Source organism: Chamaea fasciata, unplaced genomic scaffold, assembly GCF_029207755.1.
Source record: "Chamaea fasciata isolate MVZ Bird 193981 ecotype frontalis unplaced genomic scaffold, bChaFas1.0.hap1 SCAF_8, whole genome shotgun sequence".
NCBI classification, from domain to species: domain Eukaryota; kingdom Metazoa; phylum Chordata; class Aves; order Passeriformes; family Sylviidae; genus Chamaea; species Chamaea fasciata.
The window spans coordinates 28893869-28913776 of record NW_027094093.1 but is presented as its reverse complement, the minus strand read 5'-3'; the positions used below and the strand labels follow the sequence as shown (position 1 = coordinate 28913776).

Below are 19908 nucleotides of genomic sequence, written 5' to 3'. Positions count from 1 at the left end.
TTGTGTTTTCTATGCACACAACACACACACTTCCTCTGATCCTCCCAGCAGCGTTATCAACTGCAGCTTTCCCAGGAGAAAGTGTGAGTTGGGAACTAAGTCTAAATATGGAGATATATGACCTGATCCACATCCTGCTTCTTTTGCTTCTGGTTTTAGTGAAAATTTAAAAAGTAAAACCGAGCTAAATTCTGGCTTCTGAAATATTTGGGAAAAGAAGATTGAAATAATGGGGAATGTTTTTTCTACATGACGTAGAATTTCAGTGTTTCAAGTTCTTGAACTTCTCATAAGCTCTTTTTTTCAAAATAACTTTGAAACATCTTTCCTGCTGCACAGTAAACATCAAGGTAACCAGAGAGAATGTTAGGAAACTGGGCTTTGAAAGAGTTTTTGGAAAAGGTTTGAAAAATACATATTTAATTTTAAAAGGATTTGGCAGCAGAGATTTCACAGGTGTTTTTTAACATCTGAGTCTCTGAGGAATGTGTGTATTTGTCTTCTGAAATAAGTTTTTATTTCTATGTTTGTTGGGGCAAAATATACAAAACAGATCCAGTGGACTACACAGTTTCCATGTACACTGAAATTTGTATCAGATGTAGAGATGGTAAAGTTTCTTACCTGAAAGAGAATGGGTTTTAGAAGTCAGATGTTTTTCTATCTTTGCTGTATACCTCTTGAAAGGAAGGGTAATAGAGAATAACTGTGAATTAAGATGTCGTACTCTAATAAAGAGATATATTTTTACTCTGATCTTTTCTGCTCTTTGTTGCCACATCAACTTACCAACAGTCCTGATGGCAAGTAGAGCGTACAGATGGATGTTGAAGAAAGAGAGAAAAAAAATCCTAATAACGTGATTGGAATTAATGATGAACAGATTCTGAATTTTGAGTAGTGAATTCAGTCACAGCAGTATATGCTCTATGGGATAGAAAGACTATATACTCTCTGTACTTTTTAGAAATACTTTTCAGAGAAAAGATCCCCATTTTCCACATTCTGTAAAGAAGTGCAAGTCAAATTTCATGGTTAGCAACTATGTCATCCTTTTCTCCCTTCAGATAAGTTACAAGTGATCCTTGGGGTTTTTTGCCTCGGTAGAAACTTCAAGGAAAGTAATTAACTTTAGGTTTCTGAAAGCAAATATCAATACATTTCTTTTTGTGGAATACAGTGAATGTTGTCAGTATGTTACCCTGTAGAATTTGTTTCATTGTGAGAATAGTTGCTGGCTCATGTCATTTGGGTGCTCATTCTGACAATGTTATTTAATTACTGCAAGCTTGGAGTTTGTAAGCTATAGAGATCCAATAGTAAGCAGAATTTGGGGCATTGCTTCCTTTGATATGCCATACATACTGGATTCTGGTATAGAATAAGAACATTAAGAAGGAAGTTGTGTGTCATTCAGTGATTAACAACATCTTTGAATGGATTCTTGCAGTGTTTACTGCAGAAAGATTGCTCCCATGCTGACAAATTACAAAACTTACAATGTATTTCCTTTTGCTTAGAATTAATATTGTGTCACCAGAATTTAGTAATAATTATGCAACCCTCTAAGGATAAATAGAATAAATAATACTGTTTTTCTGAGAATAAGAAACAGATTCACCTTTGAATCTGGGTGAAATAAAAGGGAGAAGAGAGGAAGGGCACCTCTGGAACGGGTTCATTCTTTACTGACTGCACTGACTCGGGCTTTGTCGCTGGGGTCTTTGCTCAGTGGATCTCAAATGTTACTGAGTTAAAATAATAAAGTGTTATGTTTCTTCTAAAAGAGGCAGTGGAAAATTGGACCCTTTCATTATTTATCAAGCTGCATACTCTGTGCCATGCCAGAACAATCAGTGGGTAATGGAAGGGTCCCCTGGCTTGACACAGCCCTGTAGCAGAAACATGAAGCCAAAAATTCTCACCACTTGAACATTTCTCTAGAAAGCTTTGAAACTTCCGTGAAGGGATTTAGGCACCCAGTTCCCTTTGAAATTAGAACTTACTTCAAATTAAGCTTAAAGGGAATTGCTTATTTCAATTACCAAAACCATTTGCAAAATCTTCAGTGCCTATTAAATAAATGTTTTTGTCGCAACAGACTGTGGAAAAATCAAGTGCTGCTTGAGATTTTTAAGAATAAATAAAGGTTTGAATGTTTACAGATGAATATTCCCTTTTCAAAAAAATATATTAGTACTGCACACTTGTAAATATTTTGTTGTCCCTAATGTGTCTTAAGCAGAGAACCAAAACAGAAGGAATTAGCCCAAGATGAGGCAGATTTGTTTGCAGGTCTAGAACCCAGCTTTCCTGATCCTCACTCTCAGGTTTAGTTTGCATGCAGTATTTAAGACAGTACAGATTTTAAGTGGCATCACAATAGTTTACATAAAACATGAGCTTTCCAAAAGGACTTTTTCAAAGGCTTTTTTCAAGATTTGCGGATGGAAAAGGAGTAATACAGCAGTTAGATTCTATTTTTTAAACTTCCCCACAGCTGAGCTGTGCAACATAACTTTACTATAGTAGGAAGAAACTGTATCCCACTTATTGCTACTGAGAAAAAATGACTTTAATGCTTTAGAAAATAATCCTCATAAATCTAAGCATTGGATTAAAGTGTTTGGAAAGAAATGCCCAATGTTTTTTGTAGGGCTAATTCATAGCACTACTTCCAGTAAATATTAAGAAACGGCAATTATCACCTGTCACAATCATTGTTATGAAAACCTAACAGGATATCCTGGATTCCCTCATCTGAGCAATTCTTCTTAAACCCACTGTACTCATATCCAGACCACATACATTGAAGGCCTGACATAGCACAGAGTTTGATTGCACAAATGTAGGTTCTTCTACTCAGTTACATCAAAGTTACAACAAAGAAAACAACTTCGGCTACACACCAACAAGTTATTTAGCAGTATTTGGTAGCCTGCTGATAGAAATCATTTTTATATGCTACCATGTAAAACATTTGATTTCATGGCAAGCACATTTTTGATTAGGTAGCTGTATTCTCTCGCTGATGGTTATTAATAAAATGTCACCACTGACAGTGTCCAGATCAAATCCTCGGGAAGGTTTCAGTGTTACCTTCCCAGATCTGAATTTTAAACATTATTGGTACTTGAATGCAAGGCTGAGCAGTGACATCTCTGGAACAATGCACCATAAAAATAAATACGCTATACAGGACTCCTTATTATGTTAATATATTCTTTTCCATAGCAGGGAGATAGTCTTGTCCAGAGTAGAGAGAATTCTGTTAATCACCATGGAAAAATTATGAGTCAGTGGCTAAGTGATTAGCTTACAGTTCTGTTATTTACTCTTCAATAAACAATCTTGTTGGAGAATCCAAGTCTGCAAGCACCATTTTAAGAAAATGTTACTAAAACATTAAACTTGATGTGTCTAATTTAGTTAAAATATAACTAAACCAGTAAAGACTTCAAGTTTTCTCTTGATTTCCATTCTATGAAAATAATACGAAACACGGCATAGATGAATATGAAATGTTTCAAAATCTTCATTTCATGACAGATTGTTTTGTCCTAAGTGTAAAGCTTACCACTTTCTAAGTGAAGAACTCAATTACTAAGGAAGTTGCTCTTCTGGTCAGAGATATTCTTTTAATTGCAGAAATGTGGGCTGGGTATCCCTGTGTGCACTGGGTAGCAGCTGTGATCTGTGGCTGCTGCTGACCTCTTTGGTGGCTGGGATAGTCTGAGATGCTCTTAGGGTCAGTGAGGCTGTACAAGCTAGTTCCCTCACTCCCATTCATTTCCCAGAAGGCTCATGCAGCTCTGCTCCTGGCTGTTGTGATATCCAAGACATTTTCTGCACAGTGAGGGCAAGTACTTAGTGTGTTGGAACAATATAAATTACATTGTCAGAGAAGCCTCTAACCAAACTTCTAAAGGAAAAATTAATCTTTTCCCCTAAGCTGAAAATTCCGCCCTTACTACATGTAAATAAAATTGCCATTAGCTATTTTTAAGACCTAAATAGGATTTCTCTGAAACTCTAAATTATGAAAGGTGCTGCCTTCATTCCTGAAGCCTGGGGATCCAAAGGTGAATAGCTGAGCCACAAGGCCTGACAGCCAAGCTGGGCTGAGGTAAAAAGGCAATGCAAGATTTAACCTGGTGACTCTGAAGGTTGGTTGCTTCCATAGATGAAAAATAAATCTGTCACTGTACATAAAAAATCAGCAATGGAGGAACACTAATTTGTTGTCCAAATTCCTTCTCCTGAGTGCTCGGTTCAGCACTCTTTCTCTAATGCTGGGCATGCGTTTCGAGTCTCTGCCAAGTTACTTTACAGCTCTCATTGTACTGATGTTTTCTGAGTTAATATTGGCACAGGACAGTATTTTCCATGGTTATTTCATGGAGTCCATCCTACATATCTGTATGTTGACAGAAGAAGATAGAAATGTTTATTGACTGTCTTATGCAGGGAAAAATGAATAGTTTTTGCAATGTGACCTTCAAATGAAGGGGTGTCAAGCTTCATTAATTTCCAGTAAAGTAATTGGCTAGAAATTGCACATGTACACATGTATAATTATAGGCATATGATGGAAACATTAAGTTTCTTCTCTATAAACCAGGGAGCTAAATCCATTGGCTTCATTAATGTCCAAAAGCATAAAGCACCTCTCTTTTCCCACTAAAGCCATTTGGAGCTCCTGAATGTCAGGTGACCTGGCAGTGTTTTCCTATGGAACAGATTGGGTAGCAGGACAGTAACCTACCTTAGGTTCCTGTCCCTACACACTTGGGTACAGCTTTTTAGTGTCTAATTGTACATGTTCTCCCAGGACATAAAAAAGGTGAAAATTAAACTTATACTTAAGAAAATAACCTTGCTGTCTTGCTCCCACCACAGCTCTTAGAGTATTTTACATGGCCTGGGCTGTTTGTGACCTCTATTTGATATTGGATCTCTTCTGCACTGCTCAGACTTGCTTTAATCATAGAAGTTGCTCAAGAACCGTGCTACTTAACTGCTACAGAATTGTTTACTCCTTCATCTGAGCTGTTTTCAAATACTGAGTTATTTTCAGTGTACCAGATCATATTATTGAAGCTCTGAGTGTGCTGGTATATGCTTGCTCTCTTGTAGCTGGAATGCAAAAGTGAGTATTTCCTGGGTTTTATTTTTGTTTTCAGAAGGCAGAGGCTGTATATTTCTCAATTAGAGGACAATCTCGGCATGATTTAGAAACTACGTATGGGATGTTGCAACAAAATGACAGTTGTTTTTAATGAAAAATAAAATAAAAGCTTTAAAAAGCTGTTGTGAAGCACATAAACTCAAATAACTGACTTGCATGGAATTAAGTTTACTTTTTTCTGTTTGTCATCAAATTTAAGCCAGAGTTGCTTTCTGTTTTATTGTATTTAGATACTAAACAGTTATTTGGAAACATTTTAAGAAATTTGCTCTTTGAGATGCAAAGAAGTGAAACTGTTTAAATTTCCAAACCTCGATGAAGTTTTCAAGCTACTGGTGTTCAGTGCATTGTGTCTGTCATTTTCCTCTCTGGCAATTAGCACAAGTTCATGAATGTATGAATAAACTGGTAGGTAATAATGTGTTGTCTTTTCCTGCTACAATTATAGCCATCATTTTTCTCCTGTTACATCTTGTCTGTGCTAAAGTCTGTAATGTGTTTTTGTACCATCAACAAAGTCTGTGACAGAAGCAAGGATGGAACAGAATAATTGATTACTTTGACCACAAGGCCAGATGTTCCATTTTTTTCTGTACTTCTGGCTCTCAGTCATTCCATGCTTTCTGGCAAAGCAGGCAGTAGTGAAGGTTGACAGAGAACAGTGACTTTTGATTCAGACCTGGATTTCTATCCCCAGAAGGGTCTGACGAAGGTTACACTGGGATTCATTTACATGGAGGAGAGAGAAGACCTCAAGATCTCACATCCCACAAGCCTGAAGGATCCAAGTGAGATGGGGAAGAAGGAGCAGATACTTGAATCTGGGCTTTCCATAAATTTTCCATAAATATTCTTCTTATCATGGTGTCTGACACATTACAGACATGACTTTTTTCAGTTTCTATTGAACTCTGAAAACGCTGAAAAAACCCCAGTTTTGTTCCTCTAGGAAGATGAAATCTTGACAAGTTTTGCATGAGGGGAAATGGCTTGTGGTATGAGAGTATGTCATTAACCCTTCTGCTCTCCTCAGCTAAAATGAGGCTGTTCCACAAGCAGACAGAAGCAGGGATAGGTTTTATTCCTTATGCTAATGGAGCTAGGTATTAACTGTACTTGTTTACCAGGTGCTGAAATCCATCACTACAGAAGACATGCACATAATTTTAGGCATGTCCCTCAGGGAAGACAGTAGGAATTATGGATTGGTTGGAAATACTATCTTGAGTACTGATTTTTTTTCAGATCTAAGAGTTTTACTTCATGCTTTATGAAAGCAAGTTTTGCAGAGAGCCGTTTCAGGGGAGGGCTCTTCCTATTTTTAGTAAAATTCCTAAAAAGGGAAGCAAAAAAGAAAGACGGAGGCTTCTGCGCATATCTGCTCTCATGACTGCACCATCAGGGAAAGGAAGAGCACAACCAAATATCTGGCAGCTACCAGCCTGTGTGGGGTTTTCCCCCTTTTTGCTTTATGTCTCCCCACTCAAAAACAAGCTCTGTAAGAGGTAAACCTGCCTTGGAATATTTGTGTTGTTTCTAGAAGGCCGATTCATTTAAGGGGGAAATATTAGTCCTTTTACTTCCAGGCTGATTTTCAGCATCAGCCCGTTTCAAAGTAAATACCAAAAGTAAGACAAACCATCTTTAAGAAAAAAAAAATGCAGCAGAAGCAGACTTGAACTAACATTTCCAAGAGGCTCAAATACTTTAATGAAAACAATCATTTGACCTTGTCAACTTTGAGTAATCTTAGTAGATTTTTTTTTCACTAAGTGTCTCCAGCAGCCTTTGAAAAAAGAAAGGTTGCATTTCAAAGAGATGCATAAGATGAGCTGGTATTCCTAAGGAAGATCTAAGAACAGTGGAGTGTACACTATTAGCCAAAGGAGACAGCTACACAGAGCCAGAGACCTGTCCTTGTACTCATCTCCTTCCACCCTGCCCCAGCCTTTCATTTCTGCTCAGGGCTGTTTGTGTCCGCAGAACAGGATATTCAGCCAGACCTTCCAGCCACCCTTGGCAATCTGCATGGTTTGATGAAGTCCAGTGACAGTCTGAATATGCTCAGTTAAGTGAATATAATGTCCCGGTGGGTAAAAACTAAAATTTAAACCAAAAAAAATTGCACTTACGTATAAAAAGCAGTGCCCTAGCTGAATGAAGTGATGAGTTCATGTTGTCTGCTTTGCTGCTATGGAAATCTTCACTGAGGTGAGAGTCTTTTAAACTGGCTTAAGCATAGCTGCTCCAGTATGCATGCACCTTGCCCATTAACTAAGGTACTGCAACTAATGCACAATGTAGGCCAAGAGGCGATCTTTGAGTGGAAATCATACTGGATTCAGTAATTTGCTTTTTTTTCTGAAAAATAACAACAATATCTGCAACTCAAGATGGCACTTGACAAATGGTGCTTTTTCTTCATCCTTGTTACTCTTTGTTCATATCAGGCTTAATGGAGTGTGGAAGCAATCAAATTCCTGTCATTGTAGCTTGTATTAAAAGCCATTGCAGCTCTGAGAGACCCAACAGCTACTCCATTTCAACTTAGAGAAGAGAATCTGATGTCAAATACAGCACACGCACAAACAAAAATGTTTACATGTCTCTAAGTCATAAAACTGAGCGAGTTTACAAGGGGTTATGCATCTAATGAGTAACCAATGGGTTATTTCCATTAATAGGGATGTTCAAGAGCAGATGAGAGGCCAGACTCTACAGGTCTTCCACCTGGCACCTGATCTTACACAGAGTTTCATGGCTCCAACCAGAAATAAGAGTTTCAGCTCAGGGTGTGACCACACCATGACAAAGAAGCTGCTCTGCAAACACCACTTGCTGCCTCTGTTTGTGCAACTCGGGCAGGAAAGAGGATGTAGAAATTCATTTGCTGTCACTTACCACAGCAGCCAGGGTACATGTCACTCTGTTGGTGGCCCAAAATGTAATGTGTCCCTTTAATGAGCAGTCAAGTTTTTAGAAGGCCTCAGTTTAAAGAGGGTTAAGTCCCCATGGAAGATGTGGCAGGACAGATACCTTGCTTACACCCTGGTAGTCCAGTAATACTGGGATAAATGCCTCCCAAGTACTCATCTAAAATTTTAACTAGTTCTGTTGGGCTGGCAGTTGTCGAAGAAAAGCTTCTTTGGGAAATATCCAGCTATTCTTTTTTGTCTCAGCCACAAGTACTGTGAGAATATCTATGTTTGTGTTTCTGGTTGCTACAAAATCAATAAATTCAGAGCATAGCCAAGCATACTTTTAGGGAAAATTACTAAAAATTGGAAAGAAGGTGGAAAAAAACTTTTCTGTATTCACTGAATAAAGTTCTTCAGAATGAACTGAATAAACACTGCTGTTGACAGCTAAGCCATTAGATATTTTTAAAGCCATTTGGTCTTTTCACATCCTATACCACATCACCCCCTATCTCCAGTTACTCTAAAAATCAATCTGTCTGTTCTTTGAGCTGCAGCACTGGACTCCCACAGTGGTTTTGCAGCTCATGGCTTCTGAGTTTCGTGAACCATCACATGATGTGTTCCAGGGTATCATGCACAGCTTGTTGTTTGCTGCAACCAAAAGGCTTAAAATCAAAAAACAGTTTTTATTGGTTTGGTGAAATCAGGAGGATATTTTGCTGCTCAGTGTCTTTCTAATTTGAAATAGCTAAATTTAAAAAAAAAGAAAAAAAAAAAAAAAGAACGGACTGAAAACTTCAGAACTTTTGCATCTGTTATGACTATCACTAGGCACCTCTGTATAGTCTGCCAGATACTCAAAAGCACTTAGCACATGCTGCTTCCGTTGGAGGCAATAACATCTTAAAAGCCAGACTACTTCAATCATGCTGCCTAGTTGAGCATAAGAAAATAAGAAATGTTCTTTCACAGCAGAGGCCATTCTCTGACCAGGATGCTTAGAATAGCAGGCAAAAAGAGAGTGCTGTAAAAGGAATGAACTCCACTTCTGGAATTCAGTGGTTTAAAGACATCCAGACTGTTGCATTTAAAGGCCACCACTATACATAACTCCTATGAATTTGTCCTTTTGAACCTGTTTATGTTTCTGTATTGTACAACATTACTTGTTTGTGAAGGTAGATTATGAATGTTATATTTAACTTGATATTTCTCTTATGCCTGCTGTCTGGTAATTTCATGGGGTGGCCTCTAGTTCTTGTTTTGTGAAAAATAGTTAATATCCATTTTCTACCTATATCTTCTCTACTGTTCTTCTACTTACCCTGCACAATTTGTAGAACATTGTCTTCCAAAAATTTATGGGTCCAGATTTCAACTTCTAAGCCATATTTTTGTAGCTATGACATTTTCTTTTGAGAATATAGCAAAAAGTTGTCCCTGCTTAAGGAAGAGGATGAGGCAGAGCAGTGGTGCTAATACTTACTTTTGGTATATTGCTGTTTCTTTGTGAGCTCACAAGTGGCATGAGAAGCAGCACATGGTGTTAACTACCCTACTTTTAATTGAGATCATTCAGCATTGATCATGCTGGAAATCTGAGCAGAAATTCAGTATGAGATGGGTCTTGACACAGTGTTTTCACCTGTTAAACTACTATAAGGAATGGATGATGACAGACCATGGAAGAAGTGTAGAATATTTATTTGATTCTTTTAGAAGTTTCAGCTGTATCTGAGGATCACCCAGGATAATAAAAGTGGTTTTAAAGGCATTTTTAATTCTTTAGTTTAATATGCTGGAAGAACATATTATATTTTCAAGTGCCAACAAAGCATTGCTATGGATGTTTGTGGTTAGGCTGGTACCTTGCAAAGCTCACCTTTGAATTCACATGGTTTGTTGTTGTTTTTTTTCCTAGGTGAAGCAACAGTGAAGAAGAAACCAGCTCCAAAGACTCCTCCAAAAGCAGGTAATTTGTTTCATGTGTCAGACACATTTACCAGTGCAGCTGTTTGCCTACTAAGGTTGTTTGCATACCTGATTAAATGGTAGGTAAGTAAAACTTTACAGTGTACTAAGAATTAAATTATGAGCATCCAAAAAAGTTACTTTGAGATGAACTACAGCAAGATTCTATGAAGTGTCAGTAGTGTGTAACTTCTGCCCTTCTGCATACCCACAACAAACCTTGGCTTTCTGTGAAAGAAATCTTTCTCTGTATCACAGAATCCTCTGCACGAGTAGCTACCACAGAGAGGGTGGTAGATTCTACTTTTCCTCATCACTGGCATTATGGTAACCTGTTTGTAGTCTCCAAGGCACAGCTATCTATATTTAAAGCTACGAAGAAATTTCCTCTATAGGAACCTCCTTTCAGTGTCTTGAAACTTCGCCAGATTTTTAAACTGTTCAAGCTGCTTTCTATGGCAGATATACACCTCAGCCTAGTTTCCTTCAGATATTTTCAAAACGAAAACACTTTTAAAAGATCAAGCCTAGAGTGGGGTGGGGGGAACCCCACTTTGTTTTAATTACTTTGAAAAGAAAAAGAAAGCACTTTTTTCATGCCCAGTAGCCCTGTGCTTTGTAAAGAATGTTGTATTTGGCAGTGAGGTCATTGCAATATTAGAAAATGCCTCTTAGCTTTTCTGTCAATATGTCCTCAAGTCTGCCCCCTTCCTCTCCAATTCACACACACAAGAATAATTTTTTTATCCTGCTGCTTTTATAAGCAACAGTATAGCTTTCACCCTGGAGTTCTCCAGCCCATGATATTTCTGGCATCCGTGCTTAGAAGCTACCAGGGGTCTGACACTCAGCAGCACAGCCGAGAGGCAGGAAGGAGCACTGGTAGCAGGAGATGCTCTGCCATCTATTGATACTCGGGCAGTGAGAGGGAAGAGAAGGAGGAATTCCTGATTCATGAGTAGAGGGGAATGAATGGGACTGCAAGGTTTAAAGGAAGCACTGTGATAGACAAACAAAAAGATCCATCATTGCTCATGGCAAAATTTAGTGTGATGGAGAAAGACATCAATTTCCTTCTTTGTCTCTCATGATGTTTCAGTAGCCACATAATGTTTATCTGACTACCGAAGACAGAATCCTCTTAGGCAGATCTTAAGTTTTCTGAATTCTGTGGGTGACATCAGGGAGCAGTTTTGCAGACCCTCTCAGCACATGCAAACTGATAGGAATGTAGCTGGAGCCATTCTTCAGAAATACAAAGTTCAAAAGAAAAAGAAGATTTTCTGAAAAACCCACAACAAGATTTCATAAACTCTGTGTTTGGAATTGGTGGTAGGTGCCAATGTTTTTGTGTTTTGGATGTCTGTGCCTTGGTCTTGCATGAGCAAACTTTGGATGGGTAAATTGTTATTTCTTCACTCCCCTAGAATTAACAAATACACATAATTATTTTCATTGCAAGTAACAGATAACTGCTAATCTGAATTTCAAATGCTACTCTGAAACAGTTGAGCTGAGAAATGTATGTTGTTTGAATTTTAAGAAAACTTAGAGTCATATAAAGGGATATTTTATTTATTTTATTTTTTCCCTTCAGCTACTCCTCCTCAGATTACTCAGTTCCCAGAAGACAGAAAAGTCCGTGCAGGTGAATCAGTGGAATTGTTTGCCAAGGTGGTAGGAACAGCACCCATAACTTGCACCTGGATGAAATTCCGTAAGCAGGTAAATTGTCTTCTGGTCTCTTTTGACAATCATTGAAAAAGCAGAGCTGGAAAGGAACACCAATAACTATCTCCCATTTTTTCATTTCCCTTCCTGAGGAACTGGCAAAGTCCATGTTATTCCTGCAGATGTTTTCCTCACCTCTACTGAAAACATTTCCCTGATGAAGATTTCACAACCTCCATTAGCAAATTATTGCAGTGTTTAAATAGCCATAGTGTTAGAATTTTTTTCCTAGTGCCAAAACAAAAACTTTCTTGCTACAGTTTAGACCCTTTGCTGCCGGTGCCCTCCTGTAGCAAATGAGTTTCTTTGTGAAAAGCTTTAGACCATGAATTAAAGGAAAAGTGATGGGAAATATACACTTATCTGAAAAGTATCTGTCACAGGAGAAATATCTCTCCTTTGGAAACAACCTCTTCTTTGTTGATGCTGGGTCTAAAATTATGTCAGAGGAGCAAAATACCATATAAAAAACTTGAGTGAATTGTCTTGCAACACAAATGTCACCATACTGAGCACAACAGCAATCCCCTGCCATCAGTGCCCTCACTCTCTAGGTCTAAAGTTCCTTCTACTTGAATTAATATCTTTAAAATATATCACATGTCCTTAAGGGCAGTGTCTAAAGAGAGTTGTTTTAACAAACCTATTTAAAATTACTTTAAATCAAATAACCCAATATGCAAGTTCAGACTGGAAGATGAAGTGTCACGTTAGGACAGAGAAAATATCTAATGTAGCTGCTGTTCTGTTTATTTCATTCTGAACTTGTTATGCACTCTATAGAACACAAATAAAAACATCTCCTCCTAGAAGGAAGTTTAGACTCTAAATCCAGACATGTCAGCATTTAATTGAAAGAATTCAAAACAGTTTGACAGTGCAAAGGGTATTCCAGAGTCTGTCCTTGCTAACTCCAAATAACCTCATACTTTAGGGGAAAGGGTGCAATTTCTCCTGAACTCTTATATTTCCTTAAATTTCTTCGCTTCAAGGCTGGAGTTAACCACTGCTTTCCACAAAAAATAGATCTCAGAAGCTTCAGTGATATTCAGTGTTTGATTTTGCTAAGCTGTGTCTTAACATTTAGGTAAAATGTACCCCTCAAAATTGACTTTCTGGTTTGTGCAGAATTTGGAGTTCAGTGTTGAACACAACAATCCTATTTACCTAGATTTTTACGGCCTTTTTTATATGCAAGATCTATGTGATAACGGACTAGCAGCTCCTAATGCCCTTATCAGATCCATAACCTGTGATTCAAGATATTTTCTCCTTTGTAAAATGCTATTTTTTACCAACTTTATACTTTCTTCTTTAGTTATCCACTATGAGACAAAGTGAAGTATTGCAAAATCATACATTAAAATGACAAAAACTTTTAAATTATTCATGGTGGTAATGAGATAGAAAAGCAAAACAAAACTTCAGGAAGGTTACCAAACACTCTAGGAGGACAAGTGAGGGCAGCAGTCTCTCATTTATTAATTTAAAAGGGGAACCAGTTACTGTGTCCTGTGCTGCACCATAATTTTGCCTTATTTTTCACTTACACTTCACCACATACTGTTTTAAGCTTGGATTTCTTCCTTTTCTATAACTGTGGTTGATTTCAACTCTGTTCAGTTCCCAGTCCTAAAAGTGAAAATCAGTCAAGTGTTTTGACAATTTACTGGGAGTTATTTGTAGTTGTTATTTGAGCTGATCCAGCAAGTGGTGAGCTGTGATTTCAGCCCTGCCGCTGTTTGCTGCAGTGTCCTCTCCATGTTTTTTCCTCACATTCCCTCAGGTGCAGGAGAGCCACAGTGACCTCTCTCAGGCACATTCCAAAAGAGTATCTCTTGCTTAAAGAAAGGGAATGTCATGAATGTGTGACCCATACTGTTGTGTGCCATGGCAGGGTAGTGGAGGGGTGCTGGAACTGTGCTGAGCTGAAGAGGGGAAAACCTTGGAAAACCTTGGAGAGCCTTGAAAAAGCTACTTCTTTAGCTGAGTCCATCACTGAACACTGTCAGCTGTTGAAGCTTCTTAACTACAACCAGAGTCTTTCTTTCAGGATCCCATGGATCCAACCCATGATCCCCGCTACCACTGAGCATCCCTCCAGGGCTGTCTCTTCATCCTTTCAAGGATTTCTTTGCATCCCTTCAGGGCTTTCTCTGTATCCTTTCTGGGCTTTCTCTGAATAATCCAGATCTAGTCTTACTATCACCTCTTGACTAATTTTAATGAAGCAAAACATAAAAGACAGTTTAGAATCTCAGAAGTGTCTAGGCAGGGTGGAAAAACTTTCAGTATAATGTAACCCTACATAATCCCGTTTTCTAACTTTCTATTTGAGTTATTGTAGGATAATCTTTCTAAAGTTACTTTTGGGCAGATAGCAGTGCATGTGTTTTGTCTCAGCTGAGGAAAGAGCAGGGAAAGTCCTGTTCTTAAACTTTTGATTTCTTCTTCTCTGAATATATGGGACAAGATAAGGCAAACTAAATAGCCTTCATTTTTAATTAAATTCTGAGAATGGCTTGGAAGAGTCACTTATCTAAGAAGGAAGTGGTGGGAGGAAGAAGGGCATTGACATTATGTTGTCTGTTTCATAAGAACACAGTGTACAGCTTCTATAATTGCAGTGTAGCATTATGAGGTTTTTAAAGAACCATCATGTCTCAAGCTAATGCTGATTAAAATCTAAGTCACCTTGGCCATTTATGCTATGACAGCTCCGTTTCAATGAAAAACTAGTTCATAATATGCCTGTGGTACTCAGCAGAGATTTGAATTTTTGCTTCTCCAGAAAACTAAAATGCTATAGGAAAGTTCCATCTGCTCTTGGAATGTCTCTGTCTACAGCTGTAGTCTTGTATTTCCATTTCAAACAACTTTGTCTTCAACTGTTCAAACCCAAGAAACTGTTAGCCTGGTTTGTGTGGAAGTACAGAATAAGCCTGGTTAAAACAAGAGGGCAAAAGTCAGAGCTATGAATGGTCTGCACGTTGGGCTTCTGAGGGGGATGGCAACTGAACTAAGGCTAAACCCTTGTTCCACTGTGGTTTCTCTAAGATATGTGAGACCAAACGTTGTTCTTTTGACAATTGCACAGTTTGCACTTTCAGCCTCTCAAAGAGAAGCGAGAAAGTTACAGTCCTGTCCCTAAGTGGGGTTTCAGCAACACCAGGGCTCCCTGTGGCCTTTGCAGGACTGGAGCCATTACAATGTTCCACTGCATTTCTGGATGATTTGTGTCGATTACACAGTTGACCAGCTGCACATATTCACTTCTCTAATAGAGTTATCTGCAGATAACACTTAATATGATAACACTGTATTGTGCTTTGAGCTCTTTCAGATACAAAGAAATCTATCACATAATTTTTCTTTTAATTTGGCAGATTCAAGAGAATGAATATATTAAAATAGAGAATGCTGAAAACAGCAGCAAGCTAACAATATCATCAACCAAGCAGGAACACTGTGGATGTTACACCCTAGTTGTAGAGAACAAACTTGGCAGCAGACAAGCACAAGTCAACCTTACAGTTGTTGGTAAGTCCATAATATTTTATTTCTATACCTATTCTTCGGACATCAGTCTACATTTGCATTTTATATGATATGAAACGGGTTAAATAAAATAATCAGTTAAGAAGACTGAAATAAAAGCTAGTGCTTAAAAAAATGGACAGTGATATTGTAATAAGGACTATAAGCAAGATCAGTAGGGCTATACTGTGCTTATTTGGAAAATTCTTAATTTCATGATGAAGAAGGTATAAAATATATAAAATAGGTCATGCTTTAAAAAAAAAATCCCCCACAAGATAAAACCAGCTCATGTCTCCATTTTAAATTCCTACCATGGTCTATCGTTCCACAGGGACAGAAAGCAGTGAATAAAGACAGTCTGTTTTCAACACAGAGCCCTTCTCCTGTGGGCTTTTACACAGGTGTCTTAAAGCTTCAAACAGCCTTGTCAGGTGACACGCCCAGGCCATCAGGTTTGTTGTAGCAGACTGAGGACAGCTGCACAGACTCGTAGACTGGTAGACGGTTGCAGTTTATTTGCAGATAAAACTGCAGCTTAGTGAGGCACAGCAAAAACCTAGACCTGTGACATCTAGCTCTGAAAGGGCTGAACCCACCTTGGTGTGGGTGCACAGCAAAGAGCTTCCAGGGAAATCCAGGGAAGTGCTACAGGCAGAGATGTGATTTGGCTCAAACATTACTCTGTGGGGTGGCTCTGTTTCTGGGCTCTGTTACCTGTGGCCTGCAGAGGGGTTATCACGCATGGTGGTGCCCTGACAGCCACGTGGGTGTGAGCCAGGCAAGAAATGTGGGTGTAAGGCCAGAGATGAATGTCTGACCCCAATGAAACCAATGGCAAAATACCTTTACCCCAAGCTGGACTGGAGATTCACTCCAGCAATCCAGTGGATACCATATGAAGTTTAATGAGTACAATAACACTTTCAGGTGCAATGTCCACTGAAGCAGACTGAAGGTGACTCAATTGCATGTTGCTCTATGTATTAGAGGCTTCCTAATTATTTAAATTAATTCCTTTCATCCAGTCTGTGGCTTTAATTGCAGTTAAAAGATAACTGAACAGTCGAGTATAAATATCAAGTAGATTCCAGCAACATGCCAGAGAATTCAAGAACAGAAGAAAATAGAATCAGTATTTTCCCATGATGCATAGATAAATTGTACTGCCCCTTCCAACAGTGGGTTGTACAGGTCAGAAGTACAGCTAGGTTAAAAATGAACACCATTGGTCCTTGAATAAACATCTACATTGGTCTGGGCATAGGTTTTGGCTGCAAAACCCCAACACAGCCGATTAGCAGCTGGAAGAATGGCAGGAGATTATTTGCTCTTTACATTTCCTTCCTTTTCACTCTTTCCTAGGCAACTGCTGCAGGCAGCTAATTGTAGCAGGTTATTGGGCAAGATAAAGTTTTTTAGCTGCACAAGGCCAGCAATTCCTATTACCTTGTTACTGTGTGAGCCTTGACTCATTATTATATAAATCACTGGTTTATATCCTTTGGAGTTAATTGGTTTGAAAGTCTGTGAATTCTATAACCTTATAAAGCTACATCTCAGCCTCCTGCTTTGCTCTTCCCTAAGAAATGTGCCAGAGAGCCGTGGGATTCCCAGAGATGCTTTTGGGAGAGTTGGGTGAAGAATCCTTACAATGTGCAGGAGTTCGCCATGTGTTTTGGCTGATGACAAGCTGTCTGTTTCCAACTAAAAAGAATAAATTCCATCTTGTAAAATTGCCAAGCTCTTCAGTGAGACATCTCGCTGATGTCAGCAGTGCCGAAGGCATGACAAGGCCTCACTGCTCCTAGCTTGCTGCACATGCATTTTGAGGCCAGATTCTTCCATCTGGGCTCTCAAAAATGTGGGGAAAGGGAGCAAAAACATCTTACTTCGAGGAAAGGGGTTAACCTCACTACTGAGATAAAATCCTTCACACTGTTTGCACCTTTAAAGGTGTCAAATGTTCACTGAAGTTTAAAGGTACTTTTCTCTAAAGCTTGTCAGTCAAAATAGGGAAGCTATGTTTCTCTGAAAATGCAAAACCCGAGACTTCTGGATCTACCAAAGCACATCCTTAGTCCTAAATCCCTGCCTGTCCATTCTCTCTGCTCCATCCCAAGTACTGGGAAGAAACTTGCTCTCCCTGCCCTGACCCCACTTTGATAACAAGCATTGGGGGAGAAAGTCCCGGTGCTAGAGATCAGCTCTGTTTGCCTCAGCCTTTTTAATAAGGCTCTAGATTCTCTGTGAGCTGCTTCCCTGTAAGTTTACTGAGAAAAGGCACATCCGTGTGTGTGTTGTGTGCCCAAAATGCCTGACCACACTGCACAACTGAGCCTTGAATGTGTTGAAACTACAAATACAGAACAGTTGCTGGAGTAGTGTGTCTGAGCAGACCTAGAGCTGCACTCCTCAAAGGTCTAGCTAACAGGCTTGGCTCTTCTAAATTTTAGCAAATCAAAGACCTTTGTTAAAATATAAAATGAAATACATCTGGAAAAAAAGATGTATTTATTTTATTATTACCTTTTACAATCATGCAGGTTGCAAAGTTTTCATGCTGATGGTCGAGTTTCTTATGTGAAAGACTCCAATAAGCATTTCTCAAATTAAATTCAGACTGTAACACATACCAATGAGCAGGTTGCCCAGCAAAGTTGCGCAGTCTCCATCCCTGGAGGTATTCAAGTTCAGACTGGATAAGCATCTGAACAATCTGGTCTGACCTTATAGCTGATCCTGCTTTGGACAGAAGGTCTAAAGACCTTCCTGAGGATATTTAAGACCATCCTGGATCTTGGTTTTATACTTGCAATTGTCAAAGACCTTTCTTCAAAAAAAAATAACATTATTCACTTAACCTCCAATCAGAGGACAAAGGATTGAGCTTATCTGCTAGGATTCAAATCAGAAGTGATCCTGCTATGATTTAAGCCCTGAGTCCTAGATTGTAAACTCTATCTGAGTACCATTTGTAGAGATTATTTTTAATAATGACATTTAGGGTTACAAAGATACCCTGCATTCCTTTGAATTTAACTCCCAAAGTCTTAAATTTAACTGTCAGACTCAGGCCTCAATTACAATCCCAACTGAACTGGGCAAGGGTTCTGACACTTAAAGCATTTAAATAGTTTATGATTTGATGCAGTTTGGGCCATGGGAAAGGATGCTCTTGAAAGAAGCCCAACTTCATTCTAAGGGGTTTTATTTCCTTTAATGAATGTCAATGAACAAAATGTCCATTACACTCAGCCTCCAGTGTGAGTTGTGCGCAGTTCACACAGCAGATGCACTGATATGTAAACAAGTTAGAGAAGACTTTTGAAATTATGGTGTGGTGCGGAGAACACAGCACTCAGCCACAAGGACTGAGCCTTGTGATTCATTGTGTAACTTTGTACAAGCACTAATAATATTGGGAGATCTGGAAGTCTGTGAGACATCCAAGTTAAGCAGTATCTTCTTTTAAAGGGTTGATGGGGCCCAAAATGTCCATGTTGAGCTCTTCTCTATTGTTACCATCAGCTCTCTTAAATAAGCAATTTCCTTAGCTGACTGATATCTCTAGGGAGATTTTGTAACATGTTTCTGCTCCAAAATCGAAGCAGCCTGATGTGAGATTGAGCTAATGATTTATTGCAGACAGTGTGTCAGATTGAAGTGGACTTGTGTTGCCAAAGCTGCTAAATGAGCCAAGGATGAGCTTAGTGTAAAACATGACTGATTTAGGCAAGGTAGAGCCCTCACTTCACAATGACAGCAAGCAGTATTCATTCCTTTCATGCCATTTATTGGATGTATATTGATATATTTATCAAATTTATGATTCTGAACATTTTAGCTGTGTGATAGCCCCAGGTCTGTAACCATCTTTGAAAAAGCAACTTGGTTTTCCTACTGGCTAAAACTGGGTACTATGACAAAGAGTCAGAATAACAACACAGCATTCAGCAAGGGTATCTGGCACTAGAGAAATAATCTGTTCTGCAGCTATGCCACCAGTTTGCCACATGGTTTAGGGCATATTGCTTCATGTTTCCATGCCTACTATGCAGAGACTATTTTATCAGTGTTTAGTGAAATCTTTGGATATTAGTGCTGTCATTTACTTTTTTAAAGACAGAAGTAGAAATTCACTTACTACCTAACTGGGGGCTGATTTTGTCCAACCTTGTTTGTCTTTTATAAATCCTTTGGGATTTTTACTGTTCCTGATGTGGTATTTTTTGTGCATATATGTATATCTATATATGTATATGTATTATACACACACACATATATATAACTATCATGGTGGTTAGTAATCTCTATGGTAGATATCTGCAAAAGAATGAGAGCAATGTCATTAGATCCTGAGAGGCCTAAAGTTAAAAGTTATGGTGTTTTTATTACTCCCAGCATTGGTGCATGTACTGTGTTTTGCAGCCTCCTCTGCTGCTGGAAAGTGATAAACCAAGTACTCAGGGACACACACACACATATATATGCATGTTGCAGACAGGCAGGCAAGTAGTATAACAGGAATTTACCAATACCTGCTCCTCTGCTCCATTC

At 38.7% G+C, this 19908-nt stretch overlaps 1 protein-coding gene across 2 annotated transcripts in view; it reads left to right on the top strand.

Moving 5' to 3' along the window:
* The window catches only part of MYLK (myosin light chain kinase), a 197323-nt gene that overhangs the window by 139717 nt on the left and 37698 nt on the right, over window positions 1-19908 (top strand). For both annotated transcript variants that reach the window (XM_066190273.1, XM_066190274.1), the window contains 3 exons: window positions 10031-10081; window positions 11678-11805; window positions 15198-15351. In XM_066190273.1, coding sequence (XP_066046370.1) covers window positions 10031-10081; window positions 11678-11805; window positions 15198-15351 — 333 coding nt within the window. The remainder of the gene's footprint in view (window positions 1-10030; window positions 10082-11677; window positions 11806-15197; window positions 15352-19908) is intronic.